The sequence below is a fragment of the Amia ocellicauda genome, chromosome 7, assembly GCF_036373705.1.
Source record: "Amia ocellicauda isolate fAmiCal2 chromosome 7, fAmiCal2.hap1, whole genome shotgun sequence".
NCBI classification, from domain to species: domain Eukaryota; kingdom Metazoa; phylum Chordata; class Actinopteri; order Amiiformes; family Amiidae; genus Amia; species Amia ocellicauda.
Window position 1 is genome coordinate 44864056 of NC_089856.1, and position 16707 is coordinate 44880762.

A 16707-nucleotide genomic window follows, 5' to 3' on the forward strand; every position below is an offset into this window, starting at 1 on the left:
TCAGTACCCAGGTGGCACCTTTCACCTCCTCCAGCTTTCTGAGATCAATGGAGCTGTGAACCAATCAGAGCCAGTTTTCAAGCTTTCTGCTGCAGCAATCAGTCACTCTGCCACCTTCTCCTTCCCAGCTGCACAGCTGTCCCATGAAGGGAAATACAGCTGTCAGTACCAGGCAGGGCTTCAGGGGCGTCACTTTGCTTCTCCCCTCAGTGATCCAGCTGAAGTCAGTGTAACTGGTAAGATGATCTATCTTGGACCTTTTCTCAATGGCCCTTGCTTTGTTGTATGTATAGGTCTAGGTCCTGATTTGCCCATTCTATTAAGATGTAGTGATGCCAATGATCCACTGACCTAATTAGCTCAAGTGTGGCAAGCTGATGTTGGCGTAACTTTACTGAACCTGTCTTCTCTTTGGGTTTAGATCTCAGATTCAATGGGGGTGCCTATTGTGCTGGGAGAGTGGAGGTGTATCACAGAGGGGAATGGGGCACTGTCTGTGATGATGACTGGGGATTGCCTGATGCAGATGTGGTGTGCAGACAGCTGGGGTGTGGGGCTGCTGTGTCTGCCCCTGGGAGAGCTGTCTATGGGCAGGGCAGTGGACCCATCTTACTGGATGACGTGGGGTGCAATGGGGAAGAGACTGTGCTCTCTCAGTGTCCTACTAGGGACTGGAGGCGTCACAACTGCAACCATGGCGAGGATGCCTCTGTGATCTGCTTTGATTCTGGTACGTCTGGTAGTTGTTCTTTCTCAATTATTTAAAAAAGTTCAATGTGAATTATCAGAGATTCTTGATACTTTTATATACATTGTATCAATGGTTTATTTGTCAAATTTGCTTATTTGTAGTATATTAACAGTAATAGTTAGACGTGAAAAGCTAGACTAGAGTTCATGATAAATTAGTGCTCTAACAGAGTCCTCAACTGGCACCATTGCATTTTATTGAGGAAGTTATCTATCCTACCGCAGTGATTTCCAGTCACAAACCAAAGTATATTTCAGAATCTCGATCAGTTCAATCAGTTCAGCATGGATGCAATTTCTTGCGTTACTTCGGCAAACAGCATCAGAAAAAGATATGCCTAATATACATTACCTGCCATATAATAAGGATACAATGATAAAGGAATATGCAGTTTATATGAGGTCCTACTTTAAGATTATATTTTATGAAATGCCCCCATTTCTACTCATATTATAACATGTAGAATTAAGGGTGACATTCAACACAACAATAGCACAAATTCACATTCAGAATCACGCCTACCTAACACTAGCTACACTAATCTTTGCCCTTGAATGAATCTAAACCCTATGCATGCATCCCCACTAGAAGCATTGCCAATATGATCTCTCCTTTACAGACAGACACATCCATTTTGCAAAGCAGGAATCAATTTTAGAGAAATGCACAATACAATTTTTTTTTTTTATATATAGCAGATAATGTTTTAGCGTAATCTGGAAGTGTAAGTTTGTGATCTTTCAATAAGGGGGAAATGAGCTCTCTGCTGTTGTCAATGCAGGTTCTGTTCAGAAGCCTTCTGTCTCCCTGCTCTCTGCTCATCCTGCTTTTATACCTGGAGAAACTGCACGTTTCCTCTGCAAATCTCCCAACAAACTGTACACCAGCATCACCTTTCAACTGTACCGCAACAGCGATGTGAACCCCATTGCTTCCATGCACAGCAGATCTCCAGATAACACTGCAAAACTGACTGTCTCTAATCTGGATGCCTCACATGAGGGCAACTACAGCTGTCTGTACAGAGTGCAGGGCAGGACACAGAAGTTCTGGTCAAATCACAGTGAATCCATTAGCATCACTGTTGGTGAGTTGGTTGCTATTACTCAAAGCTTTTTTTGTGTAGGGTTCCTATTTGTTGTGTTAGCACAGCACCTCCATTACAGACAGGGAGTGCTCTTGACTTTCTGATGCATGAGGGTGATCTACTGAAACTACTTCCAAGTTCAACTTGAGCTGATATCTATCAATCGAGATTAAACACGTTGAACAGAAAAGGTGAGATTTTTCAACCCAGATGGTTGAGCAAGAATTTGCATATATTCACACACAATCTCTACCCTTGGTAAAATGTTGCATTCTTCCAATGAAAGGAGACCAAATAGCAGGGAAAAAATTAAATCCAGAAAACACACATGAAAATGATGCTGAAATCATTTGTATGCATCTATATTTAGGCAATTAAAAATAAACTGCCATGGTATTCAATGCCAAATGAATTACAATATATAGTGCTGTCTAAACTAAAGCAACTCCGTCGCTTTCATGCAGTAGATTAGTAGACTTGATCAGTCTAGCCCAAGTGGCTCTGCCTAGTTATTGGATGGTTTCACTTGTCCATTGTTGCTTTTCCTTCAATCCCAGTGCATTTGCAGAAGCCCAACATCTCCATTAGTCCCTCTACAGGAGACGTGACCAAGGGACAGAACTTCTCCATCACCTGCCGCTCTGCCTCCCTGCACCCCAATGGGACGCTGAATCTCCTCCAGGCCACAGGGGGCGCAGTGACCACAGTGCGCTCTCAGTCTGTTGGCAACGGCTCTGTCACGTTCAGGTTTCCCTCCTCAGTCTTCTCTGAGGATGGGAGCTACAGCTGTCAGTATCAGACCCAGGTGTCCGGGCGCACAATCAACTCCTCCCTGAGTGACCCGGCCCAGATCACAGTGACAGGTGAGTGGGTTGATGAATAAAATCATCAGACCTGCTGTCAAAGACCAAAAGAGTCAGGGAATTCAAAACCTGATGCACAGCTGTAAGAGTTTGTAATGATAAATCACTGTGGGGATTAATAACCTGTCCTGATGCATCTGTTTTCCCTCCACATTTAGATGTGAGGCTAAGAGGGAACAACTCCTGTGCTGGAAGAGTGGAGGTGTATCACAGAGGAGACTGGGGCACTGTCTGTGATGATGACTGGGGATTGCCTGATGCAGATGTGGTGTGCAGACAGCTGGGGTGTGGGGCTGCTGTGTCTGCCCCTCATGGAGCTGTCTATGGGAAGGGCAGTGGACCCATTTTACTGAGTGATGTGGGGTGCACTGGGGGAGAGACTGTGCTCTCTCAGTGTCCTTCTAGGGGCTGGAGGAGTCATAACTGCACCCATGGGGAAGACGCCTCTGTGATCTGCTTCAATTCTGGTAGGTCTTGAATATCCTGGTTTCTCTAGGTCTTGACTAGCTCACTGCCAAAGAGGCTCAGGGTAGATAAGAAGAATCACAAATCTGTGTATTAAGGTTAGGATTGAGGAGCAGAAGCTTTGTGGTCTACAGTCTTCTGAAGGAGAAGTCAACCACAAAAGTTTCTTCAGGTTCAGTCTGGAGACAACGGGTTCAGTCCCAAGACTTATCTAGCTCCAGCCTGATGAGAGAAAGCAGGCGGAGAATAATGTCTGAGCTTGACAATCACAATTAAGATGTATGATTGTGGCCATTTTTATTCCTGGATCTTCCACGAAGGAAGATCCTTATATTTGCATAAGACAGACTGAATAATAACACATGCCATTTATTTTTTTATCTCTTTTACTGATGATGTCTGTTTCTCACTTCACTGTATCCTCACGCAGGCCTTATTAAGACTCCTTCAATCACTCTGCTCTCCTCTTATCCGGCCTTCATACCTGGGGAGACAGCCCGTTTCAGCTGCAGTGCCCCCTCTGAACTCTACACCAACATTGAGTTTGACCTGTACAGCAGCAATGCTGGAAACTCCATTGTGACCCAACAAGCTGGATCCCCAAACACCAGCGTGGAGCTGACTGTGTCTAATGTGGACCCGTCACACCAGGGCAGCTACAGCTGTCTGTACAAAGTCCAGGGGAGGACACAGACCTTCAGCTCAAATCACAGCAACTCCATTAACATTGCTGTGGGTGAGTTATATGCTAACGTTACACTGTATCAGTTTATATTCTGTACATATTCCTTAATCCATACCAGTGGAATTGTTTCTATACTGTATCTGTATTCTGAATTGCTTCTAATGTAATTTGGAGAGTGTGTTGTGACTTCACTCAGAGTGGACTCTATAACCACATATCTCCGTTATTCCTACATACAGAAAACAAGCCATTAAATACACAGATTGTAATCATACTGTTATACTGCATTGATAAACACTGAGCACACCTTTTATGTGACTCATAAAGGACCACAAAAAAGTTAATTTATTAAATCATTCAAAGTATGGTGAGAATAAATCATACATTTATTCTGGGATTCTTCACCCCAACCAGTGCATCTGCAGAAACCCACCATCTCCATTAGTCCTTCTACAGGAGACGTGACCAAGGGACAGAGATTCTTCATCACCTGCCGCTCTGCCTCCCTGCACCCCAATGGGAAGCTGAATCTCCTCCAGTCCACAGGGGGCGCTGTGGGCACAGTGCGCTCTCAGTCAGTCGGCAGTGGCTCTGTCACTTTCAGGTTTCCTTCCTCAGTCTTCTCTGAGGATGGGATCTACAGCTGCCAGTATCAGACCCAGCTGTCTGGGAGAACAATCATCTCTACTCTGAGTGACCTGGCCCAGATTACAGTGACAGGTGAGGTGTAGTGAAATAAAACCATGAGACTAGCTGTTCACAAGTGAACTTGTTCTGTGGGGCACAAATTGCATTCACATTTATGGACTGATTCCCTACAACTGTGATGTAATAAGATCATTTGTTGAATTTAAGTTTAGTTGCAAATACATTCAGAATGCAGACCAGCTATTTTTTTCGGTTTCTAGAAGATAGTTGCTAATGTGTTTTGTAGGGTCACGAGCCTGAAACAATTGAACTTCTCAATAAGTAGCTGACATGCCACTGCTGGAAATGTGCCTGCAGAAATACTTTAAATCCAAATACCGTCGGGTACTTTTCAAAATCTGAGAGAGACAGAAGGGAAAAACCATCTATAGTATTGCCAAATGTAAGTAAGAGGGTAAGAGTAAAAAGATGTGCCAATATTGAAAGCAATCTATGAAAATGCATCTTGTTACAGGGATTGCTAAAAAACTGTATGCTTTGCAATATCAATGTATATAAGCTCTAGAAATGCTTGATCCACTGACCTAGTGAACTCACATATGGTAAGCTGATATCAGAGTAATTTTACTGAACCTGTCTTGTCTTTGATTTAAGATCTCAGACTTGGAGGGGGCGGCTCCTGTGCTGGAAGAGTGGAGGTGTATCACAGAGGAGACTGGGGCACTGTCTGTGAGGATGGCTGGGGATTGCCTGATGCAGATGTGGTGTGCAGACAGCTGGGGTGTGGGGCTGCTGTGTCTGCCCCTCATGGAGCTGTCTATGGGCAGGGCAGTGGACCCATCTTACTTAATTACGTGGGGTGCACTGGGAAAGTGGCTGTACTCTCTCAGTGTCCTTCTAGGGGCTGGAGGCGTCACAACTGCACACATGAGAAGGATGCCTCTGTGATCTGCTTTGATTCTGGTAGGTCTGGCTCAAATCTTTTAATAGGGAAATATGAATAATCAGAGATTCCTACTAGTTACATACAAATTGTAAAAGTGGTTTATTTGTAAAATTTGCTGATTTGTAGTAGTAGTAGTAGTGTATATTAATAGCAATAGTTAGAAGTGTAAAGCTAGGCTAGATTTCATGATAAATGAGTTGTTCTGACACCTTAAGCAACAGCAGCAAAAATAGATATGTCTAACACATTACATGCCACATAACAAGGATACAATGATAAAGGAATATGTAGTTTAAATGAGGTTCACCTTTAAGATTATATTTAAACAAATGCCCCCAATTCTACTCATATTATAAAATATAGAATTAAATGTGACATTAAACAGAGCAATAGCACAAATTCACATTCTGAATCAAGCCTACCTAACACACGCTATACATTAAACTAATGCTTTTCCTTTCCCTGAATTAATCTAAACACTCTGCATGCGTCCCCTCTAGAAGGATTGCCAATATGATCTCTCTTCTACACACAGACACATTAATTTTGCAAGGCAGGAATAATTCTTATTGAAATGCACAATACAATTTACCAAGCACATATCCAGTTAATTTATTTTTTATAGCAGATAATGTTTTAGCATAATCTGGAAGTGTAAGATTGTGATCTTTCAATAAGGGGGAAATGAGCTCTCTGCTGTTGTCAATGCAGGTTCTGTTCAGAAGCCTTCTGTCTCCCTGCTCTCTACTCATCCTGCTTTTATACCTGGAGAATCTGCACGTTTCCTCTGCAAATCTCCCAACAAACTGTACACCAGCATCACCTTTCAACTGTACCGCAACAGCGATGTGAACCCCATTGCTTCCATGCACAGCAGATCTCCAGATAACACTGCAAAGCTGACTGTCTCTAATCTGGATGCCTCACATGAGGGCAACTACAGCTGTCTGTACAGAGTGCAGGGCAGGACACAGAAGTTCTGGTCAAATCACAGTGAATCCATTAGCATCACTGTTGGTGAGTTGGTTGCTATTACTCAAAGCTTTTTTTGTGTAGGGTTCCTATTTGTTGTGTTAGCACAGCACCTCCATTACAGACAGGGAGTGCTCTTGACTTTCTGATGCATGAGGGTGATCTACCGAAACTACTTCCAAGTTCAACTTGAGCTGATATCTATCAATCGAGATTAAACACGTTGAACAGAAAAGGTGAGATTTTTCAACCCAGATGGTTGAGCAAGAATTTGCATATATTCACACACAATCTCTACCCTTGGTAAAATGTTGCATTCTTCCAATGAAAGGAGACCAAATAGCAGGGAAAAAATTAAATCCAGAAAACACACATGAAAATGATGCTGAAATCATTTGTATGCATCTATATTTAGGCAATTAAAAATAAACTGCCATGGTATTCAATGCCAAATGAATTACAATATATAGTGCTATCTAAACTAAAGCAACTCAGTTGCTTTCATGCAGTAGATTAGTAGACTTGATCAGTCTAGCCCAAGTGGCTCTGCCTAGTTATTGGATGGTTTCACTTGGCCATTGTTGCTTTTCCTTCAATCCCAGTGCATCTGCAGAAGCCCAACATCTCCATTAGTCCCTCTACAGGAGATGTGACCAAGGGACAGAACTTCTCCATCACCTGCCGCTCTGCCTCCCTGCACCCCAATGGGACGCTGAATCTCCTCCAGGCCACAGGGGGCGCAGTGACCACAGTGCGCTCTCAGTCTGTTGGCAACGGCTCTGTCACATTCAGGTTTCCCTCCTCAGTCTTCTCTGAGGATGGGAGCTACAGCTGTCAGTATCAGACCCAGGTGTCCGGGCGCACAATCAACTCCTCCCTGAGTGACCCGGCCCAGATCACAGTGACAGGTGAGTGGGTTGATGAATAAAATCATCAGACCTGCTGTCAAAGACCAAAAGAGTCAGGGAATTCAAAACCTGATGCACAGCTGTAAGAGTTTGTAATGATAAATCACTGTGGGGATTAATAACCTGTCCTGATGCATCTGTTTTCAATCCACATTTAGATGTGAGGCTAAGAGGGAACAACTCCTGTGCTGGAAGAGTGGAGGTGTATCACAGAGGAGACTGGGGCACTGTCTGTGATGATGACTGGGGATTGCCTGATGCAGATGTGGTGTGCAGACAGCTGGGGTGTGGGGCTGCTGTGTCTGCCCCTCATGGAGCTGTCTATGGGAAGGGCAGTGGACCCATCTTACTGAGTGATGTGGGGTGCACTGGGGGAGAGACAGTGCTTTCTCAGTGTCCTAATAGGGGCTGGAGGAGTCACAACTGCACCCATGGGCAGGACACCTCTGTGATCTGCTTTGATTCTGGTAGGTTAGGAGTGGAAGGGTTAACTGAAATAAAGAACAAGATACCATAATTCATTTGTAGCGGTTCTTAAAAAGGTGTCTTTTGTTATCTCCAATCAGGATTCATAGGGAAGCCCAGCATCTCTCTGCTCTCCCCTTATCCTACCTTCATACCTGGGGAGACACCACGTTTCAGCTGCATTGCCCCCTCCAGTCTCTACACCACCATTGACTTTGACTTAAACCACAGCAGCAGTGAGAATCACATTGTGACACAAAGAGCTGGATCCCCACAGACCAGTGTGGAGCTGACTGTGTCTAATGTGGACCTGTCACACCAGGGGAGCTACAGCTGTCAGTACAGAGTCCAGGGCAGGACTACAAAATTCACCTCTCCTCACAGCAACCCCATCACCATCACTGTGGGTGAGTTGTATTGTGGCCTTTTACTATATCAATTTTAAAGAGTATATACGGCATAATTCAAATAACGAAATATGTACTTTCTTTGTCTGTATCTTGTTATTATTATTTTTTTAACTATTCAGGTTTGTAAAACAGGATAAGATTTTAATTTAGCTCAGTGCTTGAACCCAATACAAGGAGGTGCAATGCTTGTAATGCTAGTAATGAATAGTGTTTTGTATTTTGTATGTTTAAATTGTTTCTGGATGTTTTACTGCCTTCACTCTTCAACACTTGGATTGTCATCACAAATGATATATTCAACTTATCCTAGAGAATTACACTGATTGAACAAAGAGACACATCATCATACACACAGCAAGTGAGATATATTGCAGGAGTTCCCTTAAAGAAATTTGTCTGACCACTGTCTCGTATGCTTCCTTTATGTTTCTGACCTCCCAGTGCATCTGCAGAAGCCCAACATCTCCATTAGTCCCTCTACAGGAGACGTGACCAAGGGACAGAACTTCTCCATCACCTGCCGCTCTGCCTCCCTGCATCCCAATGGGAAGCTGAATCTCCTCCAGTCCACAGGGGGCGCTGTGAGCACAGTGCGCTCTCAATCTGTCGGCAACGGCTCTGTCACATTCAGGTTTCCCTCCTCAGTCTTCTCTGAGGATGGGAGCTACAGCTGCCAGTATCAGACCCAGGTGTCCAGGCGCACAATCAACTCCTCCCTGAGTGACCCGGCCCAGATCACAGTGACAGGTGACACTCCTTAGTCTGGAGAGATATTAATTCAGTTCTATTAAATAAGCCTGAAGTTGAGGATGACCAGATCTCAGAATTGGCAAACTTCCCCTTTAAAATTGGTTTGTTCTTCTTCCAAAATTCAGTTGTAGAAATATGTAGACAATCGTAAACATGATTAAAACATATTTAAAAAAACACATGGTATAGTAATTCCAGGAGTTGATTTATCACACTGAAAAATATGTATTCTGTAAAAAGTACTTGTTCTAAGCAATTAAATACTATGGTATGTCGGATCCCATATAACTCACAGAATATTATAGTATGTACTATGTTTTAGTATAAAAGAGCAGGCCCGGATTGGCCTGCTGGCACAATGGGCAAATATCCAGTGGGCCGCAGGTACAGTGATGTTTGTTGGGCCTGTATTTGGAAGCATAGCCCACAGATGCTGAAATACGTGTTTGTTAATTTCGTGTCTCTGGTCACAGATTTGAGGGTCACAGGGGGTGACTCCTGTGCTGGGAGAGTGGAGGTGTATCACAGAGGAGACTGGGGCACTGTCTGTGATGATGACTGGGGATTGCCTGATGCAGATGTGGTGTGCAGACAGCTGGGGTGTGGGGCTGCTGTGTCTGCCCCTCATGGAGAGGTCTATGGGCAGGGCAGTGGACCCATCTTACTGGATAACGTGGGGTGCACTGGGGGAGAGACTGTGCTCTCTCAGTGTCCTAATAGGGGCTGGAGGATACACAACTGCAACCATGGCGAGGACGCCTCTGTGATCTGCTTCAATTCTGGTATGACTAAAATTCAGTACATTACCAAATAGTAGTATTTTAATGTGACGGTCTATTTTGTTTCTGGAGAAATAATTCATTTTACTATGATCTTATCATGTACTATGCATTTTGTTTCTCATCTTGTTCAAGATGCAGCCAAAAGCAAACTGAGCATAAAATGAAACATTGGTCTAACATGCCACACAATTAGCTAGGGGTGGGCAACTGTCATTAAAAATACTATCACAGCACTTAAGACCTCACTATGATAATGATATATTTTTGCAATATTTAAAATGTGCTGCTTGATGATAATCCTGTTTCTTGTCATTTATGCATTTATTTGGAAAATATATCTATAATTTTTGTGTCCAGAGTTTGAATTGATACCTCTTTCACAGGTGCTATTGCTAAGCCCACCATTTCTCTGAGTGTCACTTCAGTTTGATGTATATTTGCATGTGTTTGCCATTTAAAAGGGTTATCTCCCTGGTTCCAAACTTAGAGGACGAAAACTAATTTAATGACCATCTTCTGTGTGCTTTACTCCACTACAGGCACACTCGGGAAGGCGATCCTCTCCCTGGTGTCTGACTATCCTTCCTCTTTGCCCGGAGAATCAGTCACTTTCAGCTGCACTTCCCCCTCCAGCCTCTACACCAGCATTGACTTTGACCTGTACAGGAGCAGTGCTGGAAAACCCATTATGACCAGGAGGGTCGTATCCCCACAAACCAGTGTGGAGCTGACTGTGTACAATATGAATATGTCTCACCAGGGCAGCTACAGCTGTCAATACAGAGTCCAGGGGTTGACAAGGAACTTCACCTCGCTTCGCAGTGACTCCATTTCCATCACTGTCGGTGAGTCAATCACTGGAATAAATTGTATTTCCATCCAGAAAACAGTGTCAAGACTCAAATTTTTGGCATAGTGTATCATATCCAGCCTCACTTTGGCAAGGTGTCAGGCTGAGGACACCTGACTGTTCCTCAATTCACCACCTGAGGTCGCCTACACACCAGGTCGTCTATCAATTATCTCTCACCTGTCCCCAGTTACCTCTCCCCTTCCTTTAGTATTTATACACCTCTGTTCATAACATTCTCTGTGAAGCCTTTTGGATAATTGCTCCGTCGCCTGACCTCTTGCTTGTTCACCTACCTTGCCTCATGGACATCCTTTGATACAGTGTTAGCCGGCCCCAGACCTTTTGCCTGTTCTCGGACTCTGTCTGCAGCCCCGCTCCTGGATGCTTTATCCCTGGCCTTGTTGACGTAACACAAGGAGAGACATTAGAAATTAGAAAATGAATAATCCTTTTTGCGCACACTTGTGACGGTTGTAAAGAACAATACCAAACTGTCCCTTTTGATTGTTTATCTGGGGTGCCAGGTATATTCTAATATACCAAAGCAGAATAAATCTTTGTATTTCCTTCCAAACTCATCACAAGGACATGGGAGTGAGGCTCACCCCCCCCCCCCCCCCCCACCAATTCCCTAACTCCAGGGAGGTGCTATGGCAGTCAGAAGTGTTCCTCCTCTTCAAGAAAAAGACAAAGTTGTCTCCTCAGTTGGCCTGATTGCTTGTTAGCAGCTTGATAAATCCAGCGTGGGTCCTCTATTGCAATTTGCATCAGTTTATGTGTGATTATTAAAACATAAATCCATATCTACCTAACTAGTAAAATAACAAAACTATGAAAACAAAAAACAGCTGTGGTTGGGCTAACAAGACCCGCCCCGTCTGGAACTCCTTGCCTACAGAATGAAAATAAGCAAAAAAAACTGCTGGGTTCCTACTTCCTCTTTTAAGCTGACGACTTAAAGGGCCAGTCAGCAAGTGCACACATCACACACTTAAAAGGTTTTTGGGACTTTCCTCCTGTTTGCAAAAATCCATTAATTTGTGATTTATTCTCCCCTCTAGTTGATCTACAGACTCCCAACATCTCCCTTAGTGACTCTAGTGGGGAAGTGACCGTGGGGCACACCATTCAAATCACCTGCTCCACCGTGCCACAGTACCCAGGTGGCACTTTCCTCCTCCTCCACCTGTCAGGTGCAGAAAGACAGTGGATGCCAGCCACCAGTCACACTGCAGTGTTCACCCTCCCTGCTGTTAACTATTCCCATGATGGCAATTACTCCTGTCAGTTCAGCACCCAAGTGTCCAGTCGCACTTTCAACTCCTTGAATAGCAGCTCTGCGAGGGTGACAGTAATAGGTAAGGAATCCAGGGTCCAGAGTTTTCCATAGCATTGCTTCATATAGCTAGCTATCCTTACAGTAGTGCTTACACACAATGGGTGTTTGCTCTTTGAAATGCTACATTGCTACCAGGAGGTCACTGCTACAATTGTTACTAGCAGGTGGTCTTTTAAAGACACTACTTAAACACTCACGACTGAAGGTTGAAACCTTCTCATCTCTCTGCATACAGACCTGAGGCTTCAAGAGGGACACGTCTGCGCTGGGAGAGTGGAGGTGTACTACAGAAGAGACTGGGGCACTGTCTGTGAGGATGGCTGGGGATTGCCTGATGCAGATGTGGTGTGCAGACAGCTGGGGTGTGGGGCTGCTGTGTCTGCCCCTGGGGGAGCTGTCTATGGGCAGGGCAGTGGACCCATCTTACTGGATAATGTGGGGTGCAGTGGGGGAGAGACTGTGCTCTCTCAGTGTCCTTCTAGGGGCTGGAGAAGTCATAACTGCAGTGATGGTCAGGACGCCTCTGTGATCTGCCTCAGTTCTGGTAGGTCTGAATTACACTAGTACACTATCTAATACAAATCAGAAGTACACTTTCAGTCACCATTGGAGCCATTTTTAGTGACTCAAATTTTTTTAGTGTGACGTGCCAGGCTTACTTTCTGGAGAAACCGCTTCAAAACACTGGATTGGCTTCATTCAGGACAAATTCAAAGTTTTGATGTGATGGTATATACCAGTTGTTTTTACTCAAACTAGGTCACCAAATTGAGCAGGAAAAACAGTGCAAATTCTGAAGACATTAAACATAATGTCTAGCAATGTAAACAAACCAAGTGGAACTTTAAAATGATTAAATATTGCTTAATCATTTTATTATAAAACTATGTAAAGCTAATTCTGTCCTATCTAGGGACAGTGTTACTCTATTAAATAACTGTAAACTGTATTTACATCTCAGCTGGTTGTGTGTGTTAAGTTAGATGTTTATCTTGACCTGACCTTCCTGGAAGAACTTTCACATTCACCTTTTCTGTCTTTTACTCCACTGCAGGTACAGTTGGGAAGGCAGTCCTTTCCCTGGTAACTGACTATCCCTCTTTTTCGCCTGGAGAATCTATCACTTTTAACTGCACTGCCCCCTCCAGGCTCTATACCAGCATTATATTTGAGCTGTACAGGAACAGTGCTGGAAACCCCATTGTGACCCAGAGGGCTGGATCCCCAAACACCAGTGTGGAGCTGAGTATATCTAATTTGGACCCGTCACACCAGGGCAGCTATAGCTGTCAGTACAGAGTCCAGGGGAGGACACAGACCTTCAGCTCAAATCACAGTGACTCCATTAATATTTTTGTGGGTGAGTGAATCAACCTTGAATGGATCTGAGTTATTAATGGCAGTTCCTACCAGTTCCCAAGAGTTTAGTACACAACTGTCCAAGCATGATTAGGGGGGGTTGTGGGAGAGACCTCAACTGGCCAACCCTCAGATTTTTACTCACTAGAGCTTTCCTGTGGCTTCTCAGGAGCCTGCAGATTGAGGTTGTTAACTTTTTCCAGCTGCATATTAAATCACCCTATTGGTGAGAAAGCTGGGTCTGTGGACATTCTGGGCTTGCATACGTTTACAAGGAAAGCATGCTTCATCTCATCCTTCAAGAAGCAGAGAGTTCTTAAGATGGGGAGGAACTAACAAAATGGTGATTCTTAATAGGATGGGTAAAAAAAGTGAAGGAATTATCTAATAAATCTTAACTTTGTGAAATGTAATTTCTCTTCCAGTGGTTCTAGAGACTCCAAGGATCACCACCACTGCCCCCAATGGAGAGGTGTCCAGGGGGCAGAACTTACAAATCACCTGCTCCACACCATCACAATACCCCGGTGGCAGCTTTCACCTCCTCCTGTCGGGATCAAAGTTTCAGTCCAAACTGGCCATCAATCACGTTGCCATCTTCGACTTCAGTTATGTGGATTTTCATCACGGGGGATCTTACCGCTGTCAGTATCAAACTCAAGTAGCCGGCCGGTTGTTCAAATCACCTGAAACCCAGTCAGTCCCTATTGCTGTGAAATGTAAGTTGAGATTAACTTGCAATGCAGCCATTCTACAGCTAAGACTGCACAAGCACTCAATTGTACTCTGGAATTTACCAAGATGGTATCTGGCCTTTACTGGTATTCCCCGTGCTTTACTACACACTACCATGAATATATGATGATCTACCATAGTAAATGAGCCTTATAAATATGTACCATAGTATTTCCATGGTCCTGTGTTGGAAAGCACTATGGAGGCCTGCTCATCCAATTGGTAACTACTGTAGAACTGTAGTAAAGCCACAATGTTCAAAAATCCTATAATAATTTAAAAAGTATAAACCTGCATAAGGGAAGCTTCTTTTCCTTCATTCAGCAATTCTTGTTATCTTTTCCAGTGGTCCTGCACAAGCCCATCATCTCCTTGGATGTACCTTCTGGAGAACTGGCCAGAGGGGACAGCTTTACAGTCACCTGCTCCACTGCCCCACAGTACCCAGACGGCACCTTTTATGTGCTCCACAACTCGCTCAATAACGGTTCATTCTTTCACTCTGAGCCGGCTCACAACCACACAGCCTTCTTCGCCTTTGCTGCTGTGGACAGAACTCATGCTGGGGATTACCGGTGTCAGTACCAGGCTGTGGTCTCTGGCCAGCAAGTCTATTCTCCCGAGAGCGACGTTGTTGTTTTGGCAGTGAAGGAAAAGAATCGTAAATTTCTATTTTTAATCTCCAAAATTACATGCTGATGTTTATATTCATAAATCTATTTAAATTGCCCTCCAGAATGCCTATTTTTTGTAAAAGATCGAATCACTTTACATATTAGCTCTTACTAAGGCACTTTAGGATGGTGATCACAATGGTATGGCATATACTAATGCATACAAATACAACATAAATAGGATGCTGCATAGAGAGATGCATTAACCTGATGCTTGTTCTGTTTTACTTTGTCTTTCAGAGTCCGTATCAGTGCTAGGAAACACTGGTAAGATAGCTATTGGTGTAACTGGGGGGCTATTCCTAGCAATAGTCCTGGGCTCTATGATTCTGGTCTGCAAGAAGTACAAGAGAAGAGAAACATATGATGCAGCCACCAGAGGAAGTGAGTGTCACTTACAACAGATTTGGATATCACCATATGTAAATGATGCATATTTATATAATATTATTCTATCCATAATTTGATCATATTACATTAACCTACTTTGCCCTTTGAGTTCATAACTGTTCTCTTCATGTAGATGTTAGTGAACATATACAATAGATACTGCATTTATATGTCTGTATATGTTTTAATTTATTTGTTTTTGCATCTCCTGCTTTGTCTGTCCTTCATAATCTTTGTTGTTGTTAATGGTCGCATTGTTCCAATCTGCCCCAGACTAGGTATTATCTCCCCCCCCTCCCCAAAGAGATAATTAAAGAAATTCCTCCATCTCTAAGATGATTTGAGAGGAAGCAGGAGCAAATTAGTGTTCAACAGTATATTGAAGGCCATGAAAACAAAAACTGTATGCTGAAGTTACATTCACGTGTTGTGGTGTATTCCTAAATTACTTTGGTGTTACTCTTTCTGAAGCAATTAATCCATAATAACACACTGATTTCATTAGCAGAGACAAGTCACCCAGAATGCACAGTGTAGTTATTTACCTTAATAAGTATCTTTCTAAAAGACAAGAATGCGAAATACCTGACTTGACTTCGGCAAAAAAGCTAAATTATTCCCCGTTCGAGTGAATACTCCTGCGCAGAGAAGTCAGTCCTTTTCTCTTTATTTGGCCCCTGAGATCCTTTCCAAAGAAACCAGGCTACGTTCAGTAGAAGACGACTATATGTGAGAATTTTCTAGATCTCTTTAGCTGATCTAACTCTGTTCCCTTTCCTAGCTCTACTCAATACCTACCTCTCAGCTCAAGGTCAGCCATGTCCTGGCCTCTCACACAAGAACATTGATGACATCTACACTAACACAGCCATTACTTCCATGGAGAGGACATCTTTCAGGGAAGCCAACCATAAAGAAACCATCTACTCCAATGACAGCTCTTCATCACACCATTGTAACCAGGACACTGCTTACGAGTCTTATTAGGCAAACCTGGACCTACATTTCTCAATAGTGCTTTAAAAATTTGCTTGAAACTTTTTAGAAGGGAGTCAATGTGCATGCGCTGTTGACAAATACAGGCCCAGGTCCTTAGGACACCCTGTATCTTCTGAACTGCTTTGTAATTAAAAAAATAATTCAACTTGTATCAAGGGTTGAGTTTTGCTCTGAATTTCACAACTCTTCATCAAGATCTCTACATATCATGTCTGAATTCTTCTTATGTTACAGAGCCTGGGTGATCACTATGGATTTATTATCACAGTGCCAGTCTAATATCAGCAGTATGATCTGCACATTTTGTATGTAGCACCCTAATACATTAAACATGAGTAGACCTATTTATTCATTTTAAGATTAAATATTATTCATATTTTTGCATAGGGTATAGGCATAGGCATGAGATAAAAGTTTATTCCATTCACATCAGCGTTCATATTAAATTCTATTAAATTCCATGTACTTTTATGGGTTGTTAAACATTGTTATGTTTAATTTCAGTTCGATTAAATACATTTAGAAATTATTTGTGTACTATAGGTATGATCATGATTGTGTGGGTGTGTGTTGGCGAGTGGAGGGGCGTCTTCATTGTAATTGAGTGTTTGGATTTTTTAATAAAT

General features: G+C 43.2%; 1 protein-coding gene across 1 annotated transcript; it reads left to right on the top strand.

Moving 5' to 3' along the window:
* Positions 1 to 6565: 6565 nt before the first annotated feature.
* On the top strand, positions 6566 to 16686 carry LOC136753967 (deleted in malignant brain tumors 1 protein). Its single transcript, XM_066710346.1, has 14 exons — positions 6566 to 6575; positions 7020 to 7325; positions 7589 to 7792; positions 7892 to 8197; positions 8642 to 8947; positions 9424 to 9732; positions 10272 to 10577; positions 11647 to 11943; positions 12160 to 12468; positions 12979 to 13284; positions 13709 to 14002; positions 14365 to 14679; positions 14933 to 15076; positions 15864 to 16686. The coding sequence occupies exons 1-14, from the start codon at positions 6566 to 6568 to the stop codon at positions 16067 to 16069; spliced, it is 3618 nt and encodes a 1205-aa protein (XP_066566443.1). The 3' UTR covers positions 16070 to 16686.
* The last annotated feature ends 21 nt before the right edge of the window (positions 16687 to 16707 follow it).

Bases quoted from the DNA above. Each gene is read 5' to 3' on its own strand.
- LOC136753967 (XM_066710346.1), top strand. The intron at 9,733-10,271 runs GTATGACTAAAA...ACTCCACTACAG, and splicing joins TGTGATCTGCTTCAATTCTG to GCACACTCGGGAAGGCGATC. The intron at 10,578-11,646 runs GTGAGTCAATCA...TCTCCCCTCTAG, and splicing joins CTCCATTTCCATCACTGTCG to TTGATCTACAGACTCCCAAC.